Raw genomic sequence first — 16,452 nt, 5'->3', positions numbered from 1 at the left:
AACTGCCTTATATAATCCTATATGTGTATTGGCACCGATTACCCTTCCTGCTTTGTCCTCTGTTAGCCTTAGAAGAAGAACTAATATCCGTATTGTATCTTTTTAATTTCTGATGAAATACATCATTTATAAGTATTGTTAAAGCAGTTAATTACTGTTGCTTTCACTTTGCTGCAGACACTTGCTACTTGGAATTTACACTAATTAACGGTGATGGCTACGATGGACAACAACTAAATCAATATCCCCTGCCCTCACAAAGATGCATATTGGCATGATCACTCTATTTATCTGAAAGAGCAGGTTATTGAATTCTGTTTGTCACTCAGATTTAGAGAGAGGATGTTCTAGGAAAGATGCCTGTGATGGACGTTTAATAAAGGAGGTGCTATCTGAAAGTGACCATTCCTTTTATTGAATTGTGTTGTCTATAACCTTCTAGGCTGGTTCTGGCTGTGTGAGTGAATATAGCAAACAAGTCAAAACAACACACATAGATCAGGAATAGCCTATTTGGTTTAAAAAGTATTGTTCCATCTGTTGAACTGGATGTCTGCTAGCATAAAAGTTCCCATAGTCTTGATAGATAGTAAAATGTGTGACTTTGCATTATTATCTACGTAAGGGCCAGCTTTTATTGTTGTTGGTAAACTTTTACCACAACTCCTTCATAAGTGTCACTAAATAACTGGTAGTAATAATAATAATCAGAGCCGGCCATAGGCATAGGCAAACTAGGCAATTGCCTAGGGCATTTGATATGCCTAGGGGCATCAGCAGCTTCTGCTGATTAAAATGATATGCAGCATGCCTATATTCTATGTGTAGCATTTCATATGCAGATACAGCCACAGTCTCACACAGTATATAGGCATGCTGCATATCATTTTAATCAGCAGAAGCTGCTTGTGCATCCTAGCCACATAGCAATGCAAATAAGGTGCATTTTCATAAAAAAGGTGCCCGACGTTAGCATTGAGGCAAGATTTATGAGGACACATCTGTATCCAAGCAGAGGCAGAGGTCACAGTGTTAGTGGCAGTGTGAGTGCTGTGTGCATGTGAGTGGGTTGGTTGTGCAGTAGTGTTCGGAATATGTGTAAGGAGCATTATGTGTGTCATGTAAAAATGCATTGATAATGTGCAACATATGTGTTTGGGGCACTCTATGTGTCATTATGTGTATAAGGGCATTAATGTGCAGCATATGTGTAAGAGGGTACTACTGTATGTGTGTTATTATGTGTATAGGGGCACTAATAATGTGCAGCAAATGTGTAGGGGGCACTATGTGTGTCATTATGTGTATAAGGGCATTAATAATGTGCGGCATATGTGTAAGGGACATTATGTGTAAAAAGGCATTAATAAAGGTTGTTATAATGTGTAAGGCGCATTATGTTTATAAGGACATTAATAATGTCTCTTATATGTGTAAGCGGCATTACTCTGTGGCATTATGTGTATAAGGTGCTCTACTATGTGGCGTTGCGTATAGAAAGGGCACTACTGTGTCGTCTAATGTGAATAAAGAGAAATAGGGTGTGGTGTAATGTGAATAAGGAGAAATTCAGTGTCATGTAATGTGAATAAGGGGCTCTACTGTGAGGAGTAACATTTATAAGGTAAAGTGATACTACTGTGGGATGTAATATGAATTATGGACACTATCGCATGATCAAATGTGAATAAAGTTGCAGTACTGTGTGGCGTAATTGGAATTGGGGTTACTATTGTGTGGCCAGCAAAAGCACACCCCTTTTTGGGCTGAGCACCAAATGTGCGAACTGTTCCTATTTAAAATATAGGGGGTACAAACACCAAAATAAGGACTGCTATGGGTGAGGGGTGATGGTGCTGGGAAAGAGGTGCAAGGTCAGAGGCGGAACCAGCGGTGGTGCTAGGGGGCACCAGCCAAAATCTTGCCTAGGGCATCATATTGGTTAGGGCCGGCTCTGATAATAATAATAATAATAATAATAATAATAATCACAAATTGCTGTTAGATCTGGTAATGTCTTTCCATTTTTTAATATACTTGTTTAATGGAAGAACCAACACATAAAAACTATTGACATGTGGTGAGGTGAGGCAGAGTTTTTCCTGTCATACTCTGGTATACGCCACAGTTTTGACTTTTGTAAAGAATATGAAAAATACAAAGAGTATATTCTAAATATCTGTGTATTATTCTAATAATTTTTATAGTCAAAACTCTGGAGCAAAAAGTCTATAATAGGGGAGGCACTGGCTAACCTTTGCGCACATCTCTGATAAAAACTTATCAAATGTTCAGCATACTGCTGCACCTGTTTATAATGTCAACGTTGAACCCTTTGGTATATACATTGTGTGTAAATCTGGCTGTGGTGCTAGCCAGTTCCTCCTGAGCTATTTACCTCACCGCACATCCCTACAAAAACATTCATCACAAAATATAGTGTATGTCAAACATCCATGCTTTTACTATGCCATACATATAGTGAATGTTATAGTAGCTCTTTCATCAAATGTTCCCTTCTGACTTGTCACACAAAGTAAAGGCTACTATTTTGTTGGCTACACCAATGCTCAGCTGTAGTGATTCACAAGCTTTCTAGCTTCAGTGAAGCACGAAATAAGCACTATTTATGAGGAAAGTGTTAGCTGCAGCCTTATAAACAAGCCCACACAATGACTGTGTGTAGATAGTATGTGCCCTTTGATTATTTACTGTATGAAACCTAATTGTTCTGCTGTTTAATACACGCATTGGCATTCTGTTTGGACTATTAACGTATCCGTTTTTCTTCAATGTGTAACCGTTATAATGGTATTTCTCTAACGTCCTAAGTGGATGCTGGGGACTCCGTAAGGACCATGGGGAATAGCGGCTCCGCAGGAGACTGGGCACATCTAAAGAAAGCTTTAGGACTATCTGGTGTGCACTGGCTCCTCCCCCTATGACCCTCCTCCAAGCCTCAGTTAGATCTCTGTGCCCGAACGAGAAGGGTGCACACTAGGGGCTCTCCTGAGCTTCTTAGTGAAAGTTTTAGTTTAGGTTTTTTATTTTCAGTGAGACCTGCTGGCAACAGGCTCACTGCATCGAGGGACTAAGGGGAGAAGAAGCGAACTCACCTGCGTGCAGAGTGGATTGGGCTTCTTAGGCTACTGGACATTAGCTCCAGAGGGACGATCACAGGCCCAGCTTGGATGGGTCCCAGAGCCGCGCCGCCGGCCCCCTTACAGAGCCAGAAGGCAGAAGAGGTCCGGAAAATCGGCGGCAGAAGACGTCCTGTCTTCAACAAGGTAGCGCACAGCACTCAGCTGTGCGCCATTGCTCTCAGCACACTTCACACTTCGGTCACTGAGGGTGCAGGGCGCTGGGGGGGGGCGCCCTGAGACGCAATAAAAACACCTTGGATGGCAAAAAAATGCATCACATATAGCTCCTGGGCTATATGGATGCATTTAACCCCTGCCAGAATACATAGAAAAACGGGAGATAAGGCCGCCGATAAGGGGGCGGAGCCTATCTCCTCAGCACACTGGCGCCATTTTCCCTCACAGCTCCGTTGGAGGGAAGCTCCCTGGCTCTCCCCTGCAGTCACTACACTACAGAAAGGGTTAAAAAAGAGAGGGGTGCACTAATTAGGCGCAGTATTAACTATACAGCAGCTATAAGGGGAAAAACACTTATATAAGGTTATCCCTGTATATATATAGCGCTCTGGTGTGTGCTGGCAAACTCTCCCTCTGTCTCCCCAAAGGGCTAGTGGGGTCCTGTCCTCTATCAGAGCATTCCCTGTGTGTGTGCTGTATGTCGGTACTTTTGTGTCGACATGTATGAGGAGAAAAATGATGTGGAGACGGAGCAGATTGCCTGTAATAGTGATGTCACCCCCTAGGGGGTCGACACCTGAGTGGATGAACTGTTGGAAGGAATTACGTGACAGTGTCAGCTCTGTATAAAAGACAGTGGTTGACATGAGACAGCCGGCTACTCAGCTTGTGCCTGTCCAGACGTCTCATAGGCCGTCAGGGGCTCTAAAGCGCCCATTACCTCAGATGGCAGATATAGACACCGACACGGATACTGACTCCAGTGTCGACGGTGAAGAGACGAATGTGACTTCCAGTAGGGCCACACGTTACATGATTGAGGCAATGAAAAATGTTTTACACATTTCTGATAATACGAGTACCACCAAAAAAGGGGTATTATGTTCGGTGAGGAAAAACTACCTGTAGTTTTCCTGAATCTGAGAAATTAAATGAGGTGTGTGATGATGCGTGGGTTTCCCCCGATAACAACTGATAATTTCTAAAATGTTATTGGCATTATATCCTTTCCCGCCAGAGGTTAGGGTGCGTTGGGAAACACCCCCTAGGGTGGATAAAGCGCTCACACGCTTGTAAGGGCTCTACCTTCGCCTGAGATGGCCGCCCTTAAGGATCCTGCTGATAGAAAGCAGGAGGGTATCCTAAAAGGTATTTACACACATACTGGTGTTATACTGCGACCAGCAATCGCCTCAGCCTGGATGTGCAGTGCTGAGTTGGCGTGGTCGGATTCCCTGACTGAAAATATTGATACCCTAGATAGGGACAGTATATTTTTGCCTATAGAGCATTTAAAAGATGCATTTCTATATATGCGTGATGCACAGCGGAATATTTGCCGACTGGCATCAAGTCTAAGCGCGTTGTCCATTTCTACCAGTAGAGGGTTATGGACACGTCAGTGGTCAGGTGATGCGTATTCCAAACGGCATTTGGAAGTATTGCTTTATTAAGGGGAGGAGTTATTTGGGGTCGGTCTTTCAGACCTGGTGGCCACGGCAACAGCTGGGAATTCCACGTTTGTACCCCAGGTCGCCTCTCAACATGAGAAGACGCCGTATTATCAGGCGCAGTTTTTTCGTGGACAAGCGGGCAAAAGGTTCCTCATTTCTGCCCCGTGACAGAGGGAGAGGAAAAAGGCTGCAGAAATCAGCCAGTTCCCAGGAACAGAAACCCTCTCCCGCCTCTGCCAAGCCCTCAGTATACGCTGGGGCTTTACAAGCAGAATCAGGCACGGTGGGGGGCCCGTCTCAATGAATTTCAGCGCGCAGTGGGCTCACTCGCAAGTAGACCCCTGGATCCTTCAGGTGATATCTCAGGGGTACAAATTAGAATTCGAGACGTCTCCCCCTCGCCGTTTCCTAAAGTCGGCTTTACCGATGTCTCCTTCTGACAGGGAGACAGTTTTGGAAGCCATTCACAAGCTGTATTCCCAGCAGGTGATAATCAAGATACCCCTCCTGCAACAGGGAACGGGGTATTATTCCACACTGTTGTGGTACCGAAGCCGGACGGCTCGGTGAGACCGATTCTAAATCTAAAATCTTTGAACACTTACGTACTGACGTTCAAATTCAAGATTGAGTCACTCAGAGCAGTGATTGCGAACCTGGAAGAAGGGGACTACATGATGTCTCGGGACATCAAGGATGCTTACCTTCTTGTCAAAATTTACCCTTCTCACCAAGGGTACCTCAGGTTTATGGTACAGAACTGTCACTATCAGTTCAGACGCTGCCGTATGGATGGTCCACGGCACCCCGGGTCTTTACCAAGGTAATGGCCGAAATGATGATATTCCTTCGAAGGAAGTGAATTTTAGTTATCCCTTACTTGGACAATTCCCTGATAAGGGTAAGATCCAGGGAACAGTTGGAGGTCGGTGTAGCACTATCTCAGGTAGTGTTGCGGCAGCACGATTGGATTCTCAATATTCCAAAAATCGCACCTGGTTCCGACGACGTGTCTTCTGTTCCTAGGGATGATCCTGGACACAGTCCAGAAAAAGGTGTTTCTCCCGGAGGAGAAAGCCAGGGAGTTATCCGAGCTAGTCAGGAACCTCCTAAAACCGAGCCAAGTCTCAGTGCATCAATGCACAAGGGTTCTGGGTAAAATGGTGGCTTCCTACGAAGCAATCCCATTCGGCAGATTCCACGCAAGAACTTTCCAGTGGGACCTGCTGGACAAATGGTCCGGGTCGCATCTTCAGATGCATCAGCGGATAACCCTGTCACCAAGGACAAGGGTGTCCCTTCTGTGGTGGTTGCAGAGTGCTCATCTTCTAGAGGGCCGCAGATTAGGCATTCAGGACTGGGTCCTGGTGACCACGGATGCCAGCCTGCGAGGCTGGGGAGCAGTCACACAGGGAAGGAATATCCAGGGCTTATGGTCAAGCCTGGAGACATCACTTCACATAAATATCCTGAAGCTAAGGGACATTTACAATGCTCTAAGCTTAGCAAGACCTCTGCTTCAAGGTCAGCCGGTGTTGATCCAGTCGGACAACATCACGGCAGTCACCCACGTAAACAGACAGGGAGGCACAAGAAGCAGGAGGGCAATGGCAGAAGCTGCAAGGATTCTTCGCTGGGCGGAAAATCTTGTGATAGCACTGTCAGCAGTATTCATTCCGGGAGTGGACAACTGGGAAGCAGACTTCCTCAGCACGACCTCCACCCGGGAGAGTGGGGACTTCACCCAGAAGTCTTCCACATGATTAAAAACTCGACAGGTATTGCGCCAGGTCCAGGGACCCTCAGGCAATAAGCTGTAGACGCTCTGGTAACACCGTGGGTGTACCAGTCAGGGTATGTGTTCCCTCCTCTGCCTCTCATACCCAAGGTACTGAGATTGATAAGATGGAGAGGAGTAAGCACTATATTCGTGGGTCCGGATTGGCCAAGAAGGACTTGGTAACCGGAACTTCAAGAGATGCTCACGGAGGATCCGTGGCCTCTACCTCTAAGAAGGGACCTGCTCCAGCAAGGACCCTGTCTGTTCCAAGACTTACTGCGGCTGCGTTTGACGGCATGGCGGTTGAACGCCGGATCCTGAAGGAAAAAAGGCATTCCGGATGAAGTCATCCCTATCCTGATCAAAGCCAGGAAGGATGTAACCGCAAAAACATTATCACCGCAATTGGCGAAAATATGTTGCGTGGTGCGAGGCCAGTAAGGCCCGACGGAGGAAATTCAACTGGGTCGATTCCTACATTTCCTGCAAACAGGAGTGTCTATGGGCCTGAAATTGGGGTCCATTAAGGTTCAAATTTCGGCCCTGTCAATTTTCTTCCAAAAAGAACTAGCTTCAGTCCCTGAAGTTCAGACGTTTGTAAAAGGGGTACTGCATATACAGCCTCTTTTTGTGCCTCCAGTGGCACTTTGGGATCTCAATGTAGTTTTGGGTTCCAAAAGTCACATTGGTTTGAACCACTTAAATCTGTGGAGTTAAAATATCTCACATAAAAAGTGGTCATGCTGTTGGCCCTGGCCTGGGCCAGGCACGTGTCAGAATTGGCGGCTTTATCCTGAAAAAGCCCTTATCTGATTTTCCATTCGGACAGGGCGGAATTGAGGACTCGTCCTCAGTTTCTCCCCAAGGTGGTTTCAGCGTTTCACCTGAACCAACCTATTTGTGGTGCCTGCGGCTACTAGGGACTTGGAGGCCTCCAAGTTGCTAGACGTTGTCAGTGCCCTGAAAATATATGTTTCCAGGACGGCTGGAGTCAGGAAATCTGACTCGCTGTTTATCCTGTATGCACCCAACAAGCTGGGTGCTCCTGCTTCTAAGCAGACTATTGCTCGTTGGATTTGTAGTACAATTCAGCTTGCACATTCTGTGGCAGGCCTGCCACAGCCAAAAATCTGTAAATGCCCACTCCACAAGGAAGGTGGGCTCATCTTGGGCGGCTGCCCGAGGGGTCTCGGCTTTACAACTTTGCCGAGCAGCTACTTGGTCAGGAGCAAATACGTTTGTAAAATTCTACAAAATTGATATCCTGGCTGAGGAGGACCTGGAGTTCTCTCATTTGGTGCTGCAGAGTCATCCGCACTCTCCCGCCCGTTTGGGAGCTTTGGTATAATCCCCATGGTCCTTACGGAGTCCCCAGCATCCACTTAGGACGTTAGAGAAAATAAGAATTTACTTTCCGATAATTCTATTTCTCATAGTCCGTAGTGGATGCTGGGCGCCCATCCCAAGTGCGGATTGTCTGCAATACTTGTACATAGTTATTGTTACAAAAATTGGGTTATTATTGTTGTGAGCCATCTTTCAGAGGCTCCTCTGTTATCATGCTGTTAACTGGGTTCAGATCACAGGTTATACGTTGTGATTGGTGTGGCTGGTATGAGTCTTACCCGGGATTCAAAATCCTTCCTTATTGTGTACGCTCGTCCGGGCACAGTATCCTAACTGAGGCTTGGAGGAGGGTCATAGGGGGAGGAGCCAGTGCACACCAGATAGTCCTAAAGCTTTCTTTAGATGTGCCCAGTCTCCTGCAGAGCCGCTATTCCCCATGGTCCTTACGGAGTCCCCAGCATCCACTACGGACTATGAGAAATAGAATTATCGGTAAATAAATTCTTATTTTCTCTTACGTCCTAGAGGATGCTGGGGTCCATTTTAGTACCATGGGGTATAGACTGTTCTGCAGGAGCCTTCGGCACTTTAAGACTTTTCAACAGTGTGAACTGGCTCCTCCCTCTATGCCCCTCCTCCAGACCTCAGTTTAGAAAATGTGCCCGGGAGGCTGGATGCACACTGCACACCAGTGGAGCTCTACAGAGTTCTGCTGGAAAAGACTTTGTTAGGTTTTTTATTTTACAGGAAAGCTGCTGGCAACAGCTTCCCTGCTTCGTGGGATATAGGGGGGGAAATAGGAACCAACTTCTCAATTAGTTCAATGGCTCTGCTTCCGCTGACAGGACACCATTAGCTCCTGAAGGGTATTGAACACAGCCCTTGCCTGGCTCTGCTCACTCCCATAGCACTGCCGCCACCCCCTAACAGAGCCAGAAGTCAGATGGCTGGTGAGTATTTACCGGAGACCTGCAGAGAGGGGCCCTCCGGTCATCATGGCGGCATTAAGGTACCAGCGCATCGCGCAAACATGTCTCTCAGCACATGGTGCAGGGTGCTCGAGGGGGGGGGTGCGGTCTGAGGGACATGAAAAATAAAATCCTTACTCTCACTGACGACAAAGTACACACATGGGAGCCGCTGGTGTACATACCCCTGCCAGTATAAATATTGTATTACTGAGGCTGAACCGCGCCATTACAGGGGGTGGGGCTTCTCCTCAGAATTGCTAGTAACACTTTGGCGCCATTTTCTCCTCACAGATACGCCGGAGTGCTGATCCTGAACGCTGCTTCTCTTCACACATCGCTGATACAAGTACCACGGTGTTATAGAAGGGGAGGGAAGCGCATAGTTTATTGAAGTCTGTGGGTTTCATATTGGATAAAAAGCGCTGTGGTTGTATATTTATTGTATGCAATACATATAGGGCGCGTGGTGTGGACTGGCAATCCCCTGTGGGTCTCTCTGACAGACTTTAGGTAGATCTGTCCCCAATAGCTCCCCTGTGTGTGAGTAGTGTGACTGTACATGTGTGTACCATGTCTAGAGAAAGTTCTTCCCCAGTGGAACCCATTTTGGAGGCACAAGAGTGTTCTGAGCCTGTGTGGGTGAGAAAGCTGCAGAGTAATATGTCTAAGCTAGCAAAGAAATTCTCTGAGTCTGAACAACAGACAAAGTATTGGAGACAGTCTGTGGAGAATGCACTGTTTGCTGATTCCTCCACGTCATCCACTCGGGATCCCTCCAGTTCCCAGAAAAGGTCTCTGGCCCAAATTATGCAAAGGGACACTGACACAGATTCCGACACTGAGGTCGACACTGGGGATTTGAGAGGGGTAGACCCCAAACTGGCTAAGAGCATTCAATGTATGATAGTCGCTATAAAAGAGGTGTTAGAATTTACTGATACAACACCTGCACCTGAAGAAAAAGATTATTTTAAATTAAATAAAAAACAGGTGGTGACTTTTCCTCCGTCTAAGGACTTAAATACCTTCTTTGAGGAATCCTGGGCTAACCCGGAAAAGAAGTTTGTTATCCCTAGAAGGTTGCGGGTAGCATACCCTTTCCCTGAAGAGGATAGGCATAAGTGGGAGTCACCCCCAATGATAGACACCTCAGTCTCTAGGTTGTCAAATCATTTTACCTGCCCCAGGGTCAGCTTCATTAAAAGAACCTGCTGACCGCAAATCAGAGACGACTTTAAAGTCCATCTGTGTTGCTACGGGTATGTTACTCAGGCCCGCAATTGCCTCTGCGTGGGTAGGTAACGCAGTGGAAAAGTGGGCAGACAATTTAATTGTTAATATTGACACGGTCGATAAAGATGATATGCTGCAAATTCTAGGTCATATCAAAGATTCTGAAGGTTACTTGGTTGAGGCTATGAAGGACGTTGGCTTACTGGGCTCAAGGGCCTCTGCTATGGCGATTTCAGCCCGCAGGGCGCTCTGGATCTGCCAATGGAATGCGGATGCTGAATCCAAAAGAAATATTGAGGCGCTCCCCTACAATGGTGAGGCCCTCTTTGGAGAGAAACTAGATGCCATGATATCAACTACTACATCTGGCAAGTCAGCATTTCTGCCGTCGGCAACTACACCGGCTAAAAAAGTATATCATTCTCATAGTAAGCAGTCCTTTCGGCCCAACAAGTACAAAAAGGCTAAGAGTACCCCTTATTTCACAGGAAAAGGGAGAGGAAAAGGTAGAAAATCTACAACACCGTCAGGCTCCCAGGAGCAGAAGTCAGCAACTACTTCTGCAAAAGTCACAGCTTGACGCTGGGGCTCCTCTGCGGGAGTGCGATCGGGTGGGGGCACGTCTACTATTTTTCAGCCAGGTCTGGCTTCACTCAGACCTGGATCCTTGGATATTACAGATAGTATTCCAAGGTTACAGGTTGGAATTTCAAGACCTTCCCCCATGCCGATTTTTCAAATCAGCCTTGCCAGTTTCTGCTCAGGACAGCACAAATGTCCTGAACGCAATACACAAATTATGTCAAGACAAAGTAATTTCCTTGGTTCCTGACGAACAAAGGAACCAAGGCTTTTATTCAAGCCTGTTTGTGGTGCCGAATACGGATGGCTCGGTCAGACCGATTTTAAACCTAAAATCTCTGAATCTTTATTTGAAAAGGTTCAAATTCAAGATGGAATCCTTGAATGCGGTTATTTCCAGCTTGGAAGAAAAGGAATTTCTGGTGTCAGTGGTCATCAAGGATGCTTACTTGCATGTCCCCATTTACCCGCCACATCAAGCATACCTGAGGTTTGCGGTTCAGGATTGCCACTACCAATTCCAGACATTACTGTTTGGGCTCTCCACGGCTCCGAGAATATTCACCAAGGTGATGGCGGAGATGATGGTTCTCCTTCGCAAACAAGGAGTCCACATAATTCCATACTTGAACGATCTCCTCATAAAAGCGAGATCCAGGGACAAGCTACTCCAGAACATAGCATTTTCTCTGAAGGTGCTTCAACAGCACGGTTGGATCATCAACTTTCCAAAATCCCAGTTGGAACCGACAATGAGATTATCATTTTTGGGAATGATACTGGACACCGAGGTACAGAGAGTTTTTCTACTGGTGGAAAAGGCCCAGGAGATCCAGAGCATGGTCAAACAACTTTTGAGACCAAGAACAGTATCAATTCATCAGTGCATTCGCCTGTTGGGGAAAATGGTAGCGGCTTACGAGGCGCTACAATAGGGCCGATTCCATGCCAGGGTCTTCCAGTGGGACCTACTGGACAAGTGGTCCGGGTCGCATCTCCACATGCATCAAAGGAAAACCTTGTCAGCGAAAGACAGAATTTCGCTCCTGTGGTGGCTACAAATTTCTCACCTCCTGGAGGGACGCAGGTTCGGGATTCAGGCCTGGATCCTGGTGACCACGGATGCAAGTCTCCGAGGATGGGGAGCAGTCACGCAAGGCGAAAGCTTCCAAGGAAGATGGTCAAGTCAAGAAACTCGCCTTCACATAAACATTCTGGAGTTGAGAGCTGTGTACAACAGTCTTCATCAAGCGGCACACCTTCTTCAAGGTCGTCCCATACAGATCCAATCAGACAATGTAACGGCAGTAGCTTACATAAACCGTCAAGGTGGAACAAAAAGCAGAACGGCAATGGCAGAGGTGACAAAGATACTCCTCTGAGCAGAAAGACATGCAAAAGCTCTGTCTGCAATTTTCATTCTGGGAGTGGACAACTGGGAAGCAGACTTCCTCAGCAGACACGATCTCCATCCAGGAGAATGGGGCCTCCACCCAGAAGTCTTTGCAGAGGTAGCATATCGTTGGGGTGTTCCTCAAGTAGATATGATGGCATCACGTCTCAACAAGAAGCTTCAGAACTATTATTCCAGGTCGAGAGACCCACAAGCAATAGCAGTGGATGCACTGGTGACCCAGTGGGTGTTTCAGTCGGTGTATCTGTTCCCTCCACTTCCACTAATACCAAAAAATTAGTTCTCAAGATCATCAGAAGAACAGGAGTTCAAGCAATACTCATTGCTCCAGACTGGCCAAGGAGGGCTTGGTATCCAGATCTTCAAGAGTTAATATTGGAAGATCCTCGGCTTCTTCCTCTTGGCGAGGACCTGCTTCAGCAGGGGCCGTTAGTTTAGCAGGACTTACCGTGGCTGCGTTTGACGGCATGGCTGTTGAGCACCAGATCCTAGCCTGTAAGGGTATTCCCAATGAAGTCATTCCCACACTTATTCTGGCCAGAAAAGGGGTAACGTCCAAACATTACCGTCGTATTTGGAGAAAATATGTATCGTGGTGTGAATCCAAGAATTCTCCTGCGGTGGAGTTTCAATTAGGACGACTTCTCCTATTTCTACAGGCAGGTGTGGATGCTGGATTGAGATTAGGATCTATCAAGGTTCAGATTTTGGCCTTGTCAGTTTTCTTTCAGAAACAATTGGCTTCTCTTCCTGAGGTCCAGACGTTCGTGAAAGGGGTTCTGCGCATCCAACCTCCCTTTGTGCCTCCTGCGGCACCATGGGATCTAAATGTGTTTTGCAGTTCCTTTAAATTGGACTGGTTTGAGCCTCTGCAAGAGGTGGAGTTAAAGTTTCTCACTTGGAAAGTGGTCATGCTATTGGCCTTGGCCTCGGCCTCAGGCAGACGAGTGTCTGAGTTAGGAGCTCTGTCACACAAGAGTCCTTATTTGATATTTCATGAAGATAGGGCTGAACTGAGAACACGTCAGCACTTTCTTCCGAAGGTTGTGTCTTCTTTTCATATCAACCAACCAGTGGTGGTGCCAGTAGCTTCTGACACCTCAGCCGTCTCAAAGTCCTTGGATTTCGTCAGAGCGCTGAGGACTTATGTTGCAAGAACGGCTCGGATAAGGAAAACAGAATCTCTGTTTGTCCTCTATGACCCCAACAAGATTGGGGGTCCTGCTTCTAAGCAGACTATTGCGCGCTGGATCAGGGGTACCATTCAGCACGCTCATTCCACGGCAGGATTGCCGTTACCGACTTCGGTAAAAGCCCACTCTACAAGGAAAGTGCGTTCGTCCTGGGCGGCTGCCCGGAGGGTCTCGGCTTTGCAAATCTGCCGAGCTGCTACTTGGTCAGGTGCAAACATGTTTGCTAAGTTTTATAAGTTTGACACCTTGGCTGCTGACGACCTAAAATTTGGTCAGTCAGTTCTGCAGGAACATTAGCACTTTCCCACCCGTACTGGGAGCTTTGGTACATCCCCCTGGTACTAAAATGGACCCCAGCATCCTGTAGGACGTAAGAGAAAATAGGATTTTATTTACCTGCCGGTAAATCCTTTTCTCGTAGTCCGTGGAGGATGCTGGGCGCCCGCCCAGTGCTCATTTTTCCTGCTGATTACGTTTATCTTTTTGCACACGTGTTCAAATGTTGACAGCTGTTGCTGTTGCGTTATACATGCTGGTTGGCATGAGTTATGTTAAAGTCCATGTAAGCTGACATGTTTTTTATGTATGGTGTGAGCTGGTGTGACTCTCGCCACAAGTTTAATAGTAATTTCTCTCTCGAGAATGTCCGTCTCCTTGGGCACAGTTCCTATACTGAGGTCTGGAGGAGGGGCATAGAGAGAGAAGCCAGTTCACACTGTTGAAAAGTCTTCAAGTGCTGAAGGCTCCTGCGGAACCGTCTATACCCCATGGTACTAAAATGGACCCCAGCATCCTCTACGGACTACGAGAAAAGGATTTACCACCAGGTAATTAAAATCCTATTTTTTTGTTAGTCATAATGGGCAAAAGGAACCGTTTTTCTTCTTCCCACTATTCTTCACCTTATTGTACCAATCTTACATAAAAATTACCTTTTCTTTTTTCCTTTCACAGGAGAAACCTTTTTCGACATTGACAGCGGGAGATACGCCCCACTGCACTCCCCTCCTTCAGAACATTACACTATTGTTTTCAACACCTTTGTTATGATGCAGCTGTTTAATGAGATCAATGCCCGAAAGATCCATGGAGAACGCAACGTCTTTGATAGCATCTTCCGAAACCCTATCTTTTGTGCAGTGGTGGTGGGAACCTTTGCAGCACAGGTATCTGAATTATGTACAAACGTATTCACCTAAGGGGGGCATTTGTTATCTCTTCTAATAATAGCAACCAATCAGATTCTAGCCATAATTTATAAAGTACATTCTAGAAAATTACGCTAGAATATGATTGGTTGCTCTAGTTAACCTCCACTCTTCCTTTTATTCTCGGTCTGTAAACATCAGATTTCCAATTCCAAGACTTGTTCTTGGAAGAATCAATGACTAGTACAAACTGATCACAGATAACAGGTGTTTCTAAGTCAATAATGCAGTGAGATGAACGAGCCAGACTCTCATGTCATGGTTATTTGGTGCAGCAACCACTAGAACTTTTCCTATGCAAATTGAATATTTGTGTAGGGGAAAAAGGTACAATCTCACTTGCGCTCCAAATTGTCCAACAATATAGTAGATCCCCAATGTGATGATTAGATGATGTGGTCAGATCACACGTTATCCAGATATGTTCACATGAAAAAAAAAAAAAACATATGATAGTGTAATACTGCATATGAACACAGTTCCACCTGCGGTGTTAACAAGGAAGAGATGGAGTGCAAATAGTCCCAATCCAAAAGAGCAGTTTCTCTTCTTTTTATATAGCACCCAAGATGGTGATGTAAACTTGAATAACTCCTTACATGTATTCTTACTTGAAAAAAGAAGGTTCAAAACACATAAAGGTTTCTTTGGGTCTGCAAATGTCACCCCCGCATCGGCATCCACGGCCTAGAGCACTGTTTTTATCTGGAAAAAGACACCACAGAGCGTCGAAACGCGTAGAAACAGTGTTATAGAGACTGGGCTGACAACCTAATACCATTTTGCTGTTCCCACTGTTATTGATACCCGAGTTACATCTTCAGTGGATTGCATTGAATATCTACAGCAATTGGTACGGTTGTTTTTGTCCCATTTTATTATTGTTTTTACTATTTTGAATAAATAGTCATCTGTTTTTTAAGAAAACGGTCTTTTAATACGGTCCCTATTTTTTGGTTTTTTTTGGGACTGTTTGCAAATCCATCTCTTCCCTGTTAACACCGCGGATGGAACTGTATTCATATGCAGTATTACACTATCATATGTTTTTTTTTTTTCATGTGAATATTTCTGGATAACGTGTGATTTGACCACATCATCTAATAATCACATTGAGGATCTACTATATTGTTGGACAATTTGGAGCGCAAGTGAGATTGTACCTTTTTCCGCTACATATATGTTCAGGTTCTGGTGACCCATTTGTACCTTCTTGTGCTGCTCCATTGTGCAGCGCCATAGGTAGAACAGGGTTTCTATTGTTCTGTTAAATATTTGTGTGTTTGGAAATATATACCTGGAGGAGATTCATTGGTGCATACTTTTTCTAGATACCCAATCCCTAATTGGACACAGTGGCAAAGCAATGTTGTCTAGATCACCACCCTCATGCATTGTAGATAGGTCTCTCAGGTTTTCCTACATGAAAGATAATACTGGCACAGTTAGGGGCTGATTAAGAGGTGGGTGTGGCAGACGTCCGTCCGCATCTTTATGCTAGTGCCTCCACAAATACCTTTCCTGGTGTACATCGGTGTGTTTGAGTATGCATTTACTGAGAAATGCATTTTGATCTTCTGTAGAGGCTGTAATAGCACCTGCTGCACCTTTATATGCCACCATCGGTCGCACCAGCAAAACTTGCACTAGCCTTATGACAAGGGCAGATTTGCTGTCTAAGCTTGGCACCCAAACTGAGTTATTGAATGTAACTAAAGTATTTGCATGCTCAGAGCATGCAAATACTTCAGCTACATGCCCACGACATTCCCATAATTCACCCATAAGACTGACCATCTCTGAGCAACTGTTTGACCACCGCCCAGGAATGCACGGCACTTTTGCAAGACAATTTCTGTTACCATGTGTCCCAGTCGCAGCAGCGGCTTTGTGATTATGCTGGGGTAACGCATGCATGTTAGGAGATTTTTTGCACATTCACAGTAACAT

General features: G+C 45.8%; 1 protein-coding gene across 6 annotated transcripts in view; it reads left to right on the top strand.

Moving 5' to 3' along the window:
* Positions 1-16,452, top strand: part of ATP2B4 (ATPase plasma membrane Ca2+ transporting 4) — a 324,819-nt gene that overhangs the window by 261,691 nt on the left and 46,676 nt on the right. For all 6 annotated transcript variants that reach the window (XM_063955273.1, XM_063955268.1, XM_063955269.1 and 3 more), the window contains one exon: positions 14,249-14,460. In XM_063955273.1, the coding sequence (XP_063811343.1) occupies positions 14,249-14,460 (212 nt within the window). The remainder of the gene's footprint in view (positions 1-14,248; positions 14,461-16,452) is intronic.

The sequence above is a fragment of the Pseudophryne corroboree genome, chromosome 2 (assembly GCF_028390025.1).
Source record: "Pseudophryne corroboree isolate aPseCor3 chromosome 2, aPseCor3.hap2, whole genome shotgun sequence".
Classification (NCBI taxonomy): Eukaryota; Metazoa; Chordata; class Amphibia; order Anura; family Myobatrachidae; genus Pseudophryne; species Pseudophryne corroboree.
The sequence above is the reverse complement of the archived record's forward strand: the minus strand, read 5'-3'. Positions and strand labels throughout refer to the sequence as shown.